Genomic DNA, 10680 nt, shown 5'->3' with positions numbered 1-10680 from the left:
CCTTAACACTAACTCAACAATAGATATATCTTAAAAGGCCAGTCCATGTAGAGATGACCTAACTCCCATTACTCATACTTGAGTGAGTTTCTTTAATTATAAATTTTGTTTGAATTTGGCAATTAAATTTACAATAAAATACAAAATACATGTCCAACCCTGTCAAAGAGCACATCAACCCCACCCCTGTCATTAAATGCTTTCCTTACTCTCCACAATGCCCTACCACACTGCATTATCTTCACAGGACCAGTCTTTCCTCTTTGGTGATCCATAGTACTCCCTATAGTGTTTTCCCTAGAGTGTTTTCACATCCATCAGATTTAATAAAATAACTTAGTGGAATAGGTTTCAGTCTTTACATGATCAGTCATTTGGAATTTTAGATTTGGAGATTTTTCCCCTCTCGACTGAGGAAACATATATGCAACATAACTTTTATCTGTATTTACATATTCAAATCAATTATGTTCAGGCGTGTTTTATCCATCCCTAGGTTGCATTTGTTCAATCCATCTGCATCTTTGCTAGTCATCCTGCATTAGAGTGCCTATAAGATAGTGAAGTAATGTTTGACTGGGCTTTCCCATCTGCCAATGTAGAGATTATTAGAGCGTTCGAATCTTTTAGGATAGCAGGCTGCTTAGGCACTTTCTTCTTGCCTATTTAATGGTTTTATTTATTCTTATTTTGATGATACTTTAGAGATTTCCTTAATAGATGTCATGGAAAATAGGAGTATCTCCCTCTTGTTTCCTCTTTTTCCTTCACTCTTTATTTTTCTCTCTCCACTGGAAGGAAATTACTCTCTCGAAGGTGATGATGCAACTATAAACTTCAGCCACCTTTAGGGGAATATAGCGGATCCTCAATTCTACAGTATAAAATATACAAACCATGAACATGTCATTTTTTACAATGAAAAATACACTTGTACGACATGGTATGCTCCTTGTATTAATTACTTAATAATCCCCATCATCTTATAGATTTGTTATCGTGGGTATTAACTTTCGTGAGTAATTATTATCTACAGAGGACAACCAAACTTTGATTTCAGAAATTGGAGAAGGTTCAAAAAAGGCGCACATTGGCTGGTGAAAAGTTCTCTCCAACCCATCTTCCAAAATCACCATTGTTGATTTAGTTTCAAAATCAAACTTTCCTATGTTGGTTTTTGGACCTTTTTCCAAGTTACCCGTCTTGTCTTTCCCTTGGGTCTAGCCCACCAGACTGGTGAACCAGCAGCACAGCCATTCAACCTCGCTGCAGCAGCCATGCAAGAGGCCACAACCATCAGACACGTTGTTTTGTTGGCTTTGTTCTTCGCCTCTGCCTTTGCCACCTTCTTTGCATCCCACGCAGTCACCTGTCTCTCTGCCATTATCCTCTCATTCTGCACCCCCTGCATTATTATCATACGTTGATACAGTTATGTCATTCATCAACCAAAGCTTATTGAAAATGAAGGTTGAGGTCAACAGTCAATAATGATCCATCAACACCAGTTTCACTGCAAAATTTCGTTGACATCGTCATAAAAAATTAGAAGTGGCATCATCATCATCATAATACGAAATAGCAATGGCATCATCAGCAATGGCATCTTACTCGTCATCGTCATACAAAATTAGAAATGGCATCATCATCAGGGGTCAATGAAGTTTATGGAGTTGTTGATTTAAAAGCAATTTTTTTGTAAATATGACTGTTGAGAATTATTACAAAAGTCAATGATGATCCGTCACCATCATTATTGTCATAAAAAAGTTAACGGATTTGTCATCGTCAATGAAGTGTTTACACAGTAGTGGATGGTATCAATCGTAAAAGATGAATATTCACCATTCAGAATTGGTCAAGAGCATAATCATCGTCAATACGGATATATAACTTTGAAGTCATTGTCCATTTTCCTTAAAAAATTTAGTGAAAATGATGGTTAATGACAACAAATGGTTGATGCGAACCGTCAACGATGAACAGTCGATGTCCACATCCATCATTCAATTTGGTCAACACATTGTCATCGTATCCTGAACAATGTAGATCATCATCAACATCAATGTGTATCATGTCCTTGATGTACTGTTGATTAGGTGGTTGATTTTTCAATCAAGATTTATCATAGGGTGACTGTGGACAACAAATAATCAATGTCACAGTCAACATTTTTGATCCAGAATGAGTCAACGTTTTTCATCCAAAAAGGTCAATGTCATAGTCAACATGTGTCGTCCAAACTTGGTCAACGACATAGTGATTGTCAACCAAGGACAATGATGTTGACTTTGACTTTGACACACGATGTGTGCTGAGACCAAGAAAGAGGAACCTCATCTGAGAAGTCAATATATCACCAGAAGGACGCTTTGTAGTGTGATCCCTTCGGCGAAAGGGGGCAGCCGAGAGTTAACCCGAGCCGCCGCTTGAGCCCGGGACGCGACGTCTCCGGGCCTCGGAGAGGCTGATCCCATGGCGGACTGAATGGCTGCGGCGTCTGCAAAGTCAACGAGTTTTTTCCCAGCCACCTGTGCAGCTGCCTCTAGTGCTTCTCCAACAGTCACACTTCCATAGCCAAGGACCTGCACTCGGGGACAGACGAGCTAGAAGGCTTCAGGACGGATGACAGATGAGGGATGACGGAATGGAGTAGGGTTTGGCATGGATGACGATGAAGTTCCTCATTTACCATTATTTAGTACAGATAAAGGTGAACGTCATTATTCAATGATCTAGCATCGTCAACATAGGACGATGATGTTGACGCGTTTGTTAATGGCAACGTTCATTACCCAAGGTAGTTAGGAGACGTTGACCTGACGGTTGACGAGTGCAAAACCCTAATGGACTAATGGAGTAGGGTTGGGTATGGATGACGATGACGTTTGTCATTTACCATGAGTTAGTAGATACAAAAGTCAATGTGACTTCAATGATCTATCATCGTCAACGTAAGACGATGACGGCGTTTGTGAATGGCAACGTTCATTACCCAAGGAAGTTAGGAGCTGTTGACCTGATGGTTGACGAGTGCCAGACCCTAACGGACTAATGGAGTAGGGTTCGGTACGGATGACGATGACGTTTGTCATTTACCATGAGTTAGTACGTACAAAAGTCAACCTCATTATTCAACAATCTATCATCGTCAACGTAGGACGATGACGTTGACGCAAGCACCAACGATAGTTATCCCAAATGGTTAGATGACGTTGACCTGACGGTTGAAGAGTGCCAAACCCTAATTGAACGTTGGATGACGACTTGGAACGGGTCTGGAACGGGAGCCTTGGCGAACAGATGACAGATTGTCTCCCGTTCCGTTTGTTTCCGTTCATCATCCGTCCTTCAATGGGGACGGAAGGAGCTGTTTTCTCACCATGTCTTGGATCAACGCCACAACAGAGCGGCCGCCGAGAGGCTCGTTGTTGACGACACGGATATTTTCTGACAGTAAACGCCCCACCACGCTAAGATCAACAATGCCTTTGTGATTATCGTCGTCCATGTCTCTATCTCTCTCTCTATCTCTCTCTCTCTACGTATGTGTGGGTGTGAAAGAGTATACAGGAACGTCAGCTATGGTTGTTGAATAATAGAGGACGGATAATCACACACACACTCTCTCTCTTTACGTATTGAAGTTTATAAAGGAACGTCAGCTATCGTGGCACCATGCAAAATAATATGGGCTAGAGCGACTCCCGCTGATAGACACGTAAGTGAAATCTGTCAACATAATCTCTCTCTCAACGTTCGGGTGTATTAAAGGGTATACATGAAATTCAGATATCGTGGCAGCATGCACAAAGAGAAATAGAAGGCGAGAAGATAGAGCTAGGAAGGAAGAAGATAGAGAGACGTGGAGAGAGAGATAGATAGATAGAGGTAGAAGGAGAGAAAGAGTAGAAAGAGAGAGAGAAGGGAATTCCCTGCTCCAAGAGAGAGAAAGAGTAATAGCTCCAAGTTAAAGACAGAAGAATGGCAGTATACACAAACGGAGAGATAGAGAAAGAGATGATACTTCGAGTTATAGAGAGAGATGACTTGGCAATAACTCAAGTAAGAGAGAGAAAGAGTAGGGGTTAGAGAGAGGGGACAAATAATAGAATAGAATACATGCAGAATAATAAATGGCAGATCAACTCTCGCTTATAAACACGCAAGTGAAATCTGTCGACATGTCTCTCTCTCCATCTCTCTCTATCCCTCTCTCTATGAACGTGTCCGTGTAAATGTTTATACAAAAGCCGGCGATAATAGAAAAGACTGGCTCAACTCTCGCTGACAGACACGCAAGTAAAAAAATCGTTTAATATTATCTCTCGCTCCATCTCTCCATCTCTCTATCTAACGTATGTCTTCGTGTAAAGCTTTATGCAGAAATGTCAGCTGTCGTGACATCATGGATAATAGAAGAGGCTGCATCAACTCTCGCTCACACATAAGTTAAGATATCTTTCAATATAATCTCTCTATCCATCTCCCCATCTCTCTATCTCTCTCTCTACGTACGTGTCCGTGTAAAAGATTATACAGAAGCCTCAGCTATCGTCAGCTATAGAAGAGGCCGGATCAACTCTCGCTGACAGATACGTAAGTTAAAATATCTTTCGATATAATCTCTCTCCATCTCCCCATCTCTCCATCTCTCTATCTCTCTCTCTACGTACGTGTCTGCGTAATAGGTTACACAAGCGTCAGCTATCGTGGCATCATGGATGATAGACGAGCTTGGTTCAACTCTCACTGACAGACGTAAGAACAAAAATCTTTCAATATAATCTTTCTGTCCATCTCTCCATCTCTTCATCCCTCTATCTTTCTCTCTTCGTATGTGTATGTGTAAAGGATTATACAGAAATGTCAGATATCGTGGCATCATGCAGAATATAGAGGCTGCATCAAGTCTGTCAACCACTTAAGCTGGAAACTATAAGAAACTTGTCAAGTTAGGATTAAGGATTTTTTTTCTTTGAGGATCTACTAATGGGTTCTTGTGAATCTCTTGATGATTATATGTGTCGAACAAATTTTTCCCTTGTAAGGTATAATTTAAATCTTAACTCCTGTCTCTTTAATATTAGTGATGTGACCTTAATCAATGAAAATTAATTTTCTTTTCTTTTGTGTGGATTACACTGCTTAAGAACTTTGTTGTCATTAGATAGTGTTCCTGTTTGGTATTGGTCCAGCCGCCCAGGTTTACGTTTGCGGACAATATCTGGTGTCCGAGTAGGAAGGAATATATATAACATTAGTTTTTAGATCTGGCACTAACCTAATTATATATAAATATAGTTAACTAATCGGTATCTAAACTTTGTTGAAAATAATATGTCATATATCAGAAAAATTGCTATGTATGAACAAATATCATATCGGCCCAAATGTTACCGTGTTTAATATTGTCATGCGGGCAGGCAAGTTTCACTACTTGTCGGGGTTTCGTTGATATGGAATTCTCCAGGTTGAGGACTTCCTCCAAAACATTTTGGTAGATAACAATAATGTCACACAAGTGGACAAGGTTTTTAATTTTTCACCCTCCTTAGTAGGTGTGTATGAAGCTAAATTAGGGGTATTAATTTGTAGTTCTAATAAATTTCTGTCAAATCAAATAATATTTATTAACTTGTTATCTCACCCAGGGCAAGGTAGTCTCCTCAGGGATTGGTGTCTAGAGATTTGATTTAATAAAATATTAAAAGAAGGGAAGAAGAGATATTATGATCATAAGCCTAGTAAGGGATTTCATTATTAAAGCTCGAAGCTATAGGTAGAAATAGTTAGAAATGGTAAAGATTTATGTATAGGGGTTAGAGAGGAAATAGGGAAATGGTTAGAGGGACAAAGAATTTTGACAAGAGAGAAAAAAGTGAGAATTCAAGGAAATTAAGAAGACATTCCAGGTGTTTAGGGAATGGCAGCCATCATCCGTCATGTCACACGTCATGGTGACGGCAACATGACGGATGACGTGATGGTGATGGGGATGAACTTAGGGGCCCGTGATGGTAACAGTAATAGATGACAAACTGGGCGTGACGGTGACACGACGGTGACGGAGGGCCTTGGATGAGTGACGTGGCGGGACGGCCTTCACGGATGACAGCCGTGACGGATTTTTAAAAATGACCAAAAAAGTTTAAAAATCGTTAGATTTAAGCTTTTTGACCGCCGAGATTTTGTCACGTGGTGTCGCTAACTCGATTTCTTGGCATTTTTCAGAAAAGTCCCTGCATTAACTTGCTCGCGCAAAAGGATGCCATCCAAAGATAATTGGAGATATGCTCCTCCAATTCTCTTTCCTCCGGATGGTTGTTTTTCCCGTCACATGTGATGGTGACGCCATTCAGTGACGGGGACATTACGGGGACGCCACAAACCATGACGTGTGACGGGACGGTGACGTGACAAAATTTTCATCACGCACCTTCTGTCACAGATTGTCATCCATCCCGTCACATCCCGAACATGCCATTCCCTACAGGTGTTTGTCGACAAACCTAAATAAGAGATTGTTTATCTAATTTTTTTGAAGAAATAAAATTAATTTTTATTTTTTATAAGAAAATAGTTGAATAAGATGGGATGTTATCAGAGAATTTAGTTGTTTTTTAGAGATTTTTATTGAACTAAAGATGATGGAAAAAATGAGGAAAAGTAGTTGAAAATTCAAATTTTCGAGAAGTGTTCTACAAGATGCCTTGCCAAATTCTGGCTTCGATTCAATTTGTTTATCTTTTATGATTTTTAAGGATCATATAATTCTTTATGTAGGAGTTTATTCAATAAGTTTACTTACCGAAATTCCTTGTTGTGTTGGAGGGTCGCCATCGGCTTTACACCTTTCTGCAGTGGCATCTTTGTCTAGGTTAGCCCTCATTTTCTGTTGTCTCCTATCATATTCTCATTTTTATTTCTTTAGGTCCAAGCCTGTCACCACCTTTGACCAAAAGAATTCAAAGAGTAATGAAAATAAATATGAGGATCCTCTTCTGTTCACGATCCATAATGGTTTTAGATTATAATGAGAAGAGATGGCCGTAGCACATAAACATAGAAGATTTTTGTACATCAGGATAGGCAGGATTTTGTCATTTACGAATGTGGGATGATTCCTAAAGTTTCTTTTTGCTGTGGACCACTCCCTTTGCCTCTTTGTTCCCAGAGTCCACCATTCACCATGAAAAGGGCAGGGACCAATATAGGATCTCTAGAGACCCTTTCAAACCGTTCGATCTCAATTAGGATTCAACGGCTATGATTAAATCACAGATATGGAGTCCCTTTAGATGCAATGCTCCTCAATCCACATCATTCGTACCACATCAGCTTCTCTTACATGTGTTGGCTTCTGATTTAGGTGTGTCAGAGCCCGCGGTTGCCAACTCACAGCCTAAGACATATAAGAAAAAAATTACAAGGGATAGGCATAGATCTTGACTGTTCGATCTAATTTCATAAGATCAAATGTCACTATTAAGACATAAGCCTTCTTTTAAGAAGTCCCGCTATGTTCAGGCTTTGGGCCGTGACAGCACAAAGCCTGCATCTCACTTTATTTGGTTGTGTTTATACACTAAGGCCCATAGGCCTTGGTCAGCTTCTTCTATAAGTGATTTTGGATTGGCACACATTTCAGCTGAATAGGATAATTGGTTAATCTCCTATTCAAAGATGCCAAAAAATGATACACGAAGTAAATTTCAAAACCATAATCTTTTGGAATTCCAAAAGACAGCATTTCCCATGTGTTCACGCATGTGGCCTATGATACCGAATCTGTTGGCCACAGGCGGTGCTGCAGCCTTCGGGTGTGGCCAGTGGCCAGTGGTTCCCATGTGGCCAGTGGTTCCCTTTGTGCCCATGGTAACCATAGCACTTACAGTAGTGTCTACTGCTTTTGATTATAAACCCTTTTTTCCTTTTTTTTATGAATTATACTTTTTATAAATTCTTTGATGACTGTCATTACCTCATAAACTATCCAATATATTTTTTTCTTACAATTATGGGTCAAACAGTCAAATTCAATGAAAATGTTAAGGTTATATTTGTTGTCTCATTCACACATAAATCATTCCAAATTCAGGAAAAATATCAAAACTTATAGAAGATGTGAAATAATGTATGTAATGAATTATTCCTCTTAAGGCAAAGACTTGTATCATAATTCAATGTTTTAAATATGAAACAACATTTAACATAAGCTCATTAAAGAAAAAGTTTATGTCAGTTCCATAAGCTCGATGACTACTGATACCCAGATCCAATAAAGAAAAGAAAAAAAAGGAGTGAAATTAGTAGGTACATCTAAGGCAAAGTAGAGGCGAACAAACTGACGTATAATTTAAGTGAGGAGACTATCCAGCCATTGGTTGGTGATCAGGATACTAATGACTGCTAAGGGGGATAGAGAGCTGATGATTGGAATCCTTTCAATGCACTAAGTTATGTCCATATACACTTCTTAATTCAGTTCACTAGGGAAAAGCACATTCTTTACATACATCCAGCTTAAGGTCTACCCTTTTATGAATAGCTGTAAGTAAATTAATATGTATGAAATAACCATCTTGCTACTGGAAAAAAAATGCTTCAGAATATTCACTTCACAGGTTTGGGAATATCTTGGAAAAAACTGATCAAGTTTAACCATTGACACCATCTTTGATGGTAAAAGCTTACCAAATATCCAGTCCTCTTTTCGTGGGAGGTAGCATGTATTCTATTTATAAAACTTATGAATATAATTTGACCCTTGACATGCAAGCCTGCATCAAAATTCTCATTAACAAGAAGAGAATTGTTGGTAAGACCCAACTTTAGATTGCAAGCTGTTTCTCCCTCACACAGCTTGTAATTCCCTTTTTATAGGCAATTAATGAATTAGTATTTAAATCATATCTGATCAACAGATAGATCGTATCTGTGAAGGTATTTCTGTTTATAGATGACAGTATAGAGATAAAAATTCAATAAAAATATTTTCTATACAAATTCTTGCATTAAAGATAACTAGGTAGGTTATATTTTTTGAGAAGAATATTTTTTAATTGAAAAACTCACCAAAAATGTATTTTGGTACTGGGATGGATATTTGGTGAGAATAATATTTTTTAATTGAAAAAATCACCTAAAATGTCTTTTGGTACTGGGATACAAATTCAATTAAAAATTATTTTGTATACAAATTCTTGCATTAAAGATAACTAGAGAGGTTTTATTTGGTGAGAACAATATTTTTTAATTGAAAAACTCACCAAAAATGTCTTTTGGTTCTGGGATGGATATCCCTCATGGGCTTCTTGGGTCATATATACCATGTGAGGGGATGACTCAATCACCTCACATCTTGTTAATTTATGGATTTTGGCATAGGATTATATCTTATTTTTTCATGTAACAACATATGTTATCTTAGAGTTAAAGTTTGTTTAAATGTGGAGTAACTCTCAAACACACAAGTATGAGTCAGTCGATATAGCTTAGATACATAATGAAGATGTGGCTAATAAACACGTAGAAAGATCTATTGCATAAATTTAGTTCTAAACTCATATAAAGACCTATGATCACATTTGATTCGGTCATGTCTTGATACTTAGTTATATATTAAGGGGGGCTAGACTTAGCCCCCCTTAATATGAAAAAATCATATAGTGATACAACAATCATATAGTGAGATATGCTATGGTTATGGTCTCTCTGTTAAGAAAATTAGGCACATGCATGCTGCAGTGATGTAGTTACCTCCAGAAATGATTATTCATAAAAATGACTCAAGATATCTTCTCACTTCATTAAAATTTAATCATATCATAATTACAGTATTGTTGGGAATTTTATATTTATCCAAAAAAATCTCAGTTTGCCATTTAAGTATATTTTATCCAACAATGTAATACTTTAAAACATGTATGAATTGATATTGGAATGCATGTAGAGACTGAAAACTTTACTTTATCCATTGATGAAGATGATAAACCATCTAGAGCCATTGTTGTCTGTCATCTGTGGACATCCCTTACATCAATACATCACTGCAGCATGTATGTGCCTAATTTTCTTAACAGAGAGACCATAACCATACCATATCTCACTATATGATTTTTTTATATTAAGGGGGGCTAAGTCTAGCCCCCCTTAATATATAACTAAGTATCAAGACATGACCAAATCAAATGTGGTCATAGGTCTTTATATGAGTTTACAACTAAATTTATGCAATAGATCTTTCTATGCGTTTATTAGCCACATCTTCATTATGTATCTAAGCCACATCGACTGACTCAGACTGGTGTGTTTGAGTGTTACCCCACATTTAAACAAACTTTAACTCTAAGATAACATATGTTGTTACATGAAAAATAGGATATAATCCTACGCCAAAATCCATATAGTGAGATATGCTATGGTTATGGTCTCTCTGTTAAGAAAATTAGGCACATACATGTGCTTTTACATAGAAAAAATATCTTAAATTCCTTTCAAGGAGTCCATAATGAAAAAAAGGTTTAAAGCAACAATGCATGATGGCATAACCTTTAACAAACCATAAATAATATACAGTCCTAATATATAAATGTTTTGTGCCTGTTTCTTAATCCTCTTCAGTTTGCAAGGAAATAACATCATTCAAAAACATATTATTACATTATTCCCCATAAA

The 10680-nt window shown here is 37.7% G+C and overlaps 1 protein-coding gene across 1 annotated transcript; it reads right to left on the bottom strand.

Moving 5' to 3' along the window:
- Window positions 1-527: 527 nt before the first annotated feature.
- Window positions 528-3511, bottom strand: LOC144712056 (Seed maturation protein). Its single transcript, XM_078586233.1, has 4 exons — window positions 3383-3511; window positions 2361-2585; window positions 1199-1405; window positions 528-590 (listed from the first exon to the last, which is right to left on the bottom strand). The coding sequence occupies exons 1-4, from the start codon at window positions 3509-3511 to the stop codon at window positions 528-530; spliced, it is 624 nt and encodes a 207-aa protein (XP_078442359.1).
- Window positions 3512-10680: the final 7169 nt, after the last annotated feature.

Source organism: Wolffia australiana, chromosome 14, assembly GCF_029677425.1.
Source record: "Wolffia australiana isolate 7733 chromosome 14, ASM2967742v1".
Classification (NCBI taxonomy): Eukaryota; Viridiplantae; Streptophyta; class Magnoliopsida; order Alismatales; family Araceae; genus Wolffia; species Wolffia australiana.
Note: the sequence above shows the minus strand (reverse complement) of the source record. Positions and strands in the feature narration are given on the sequence as shown.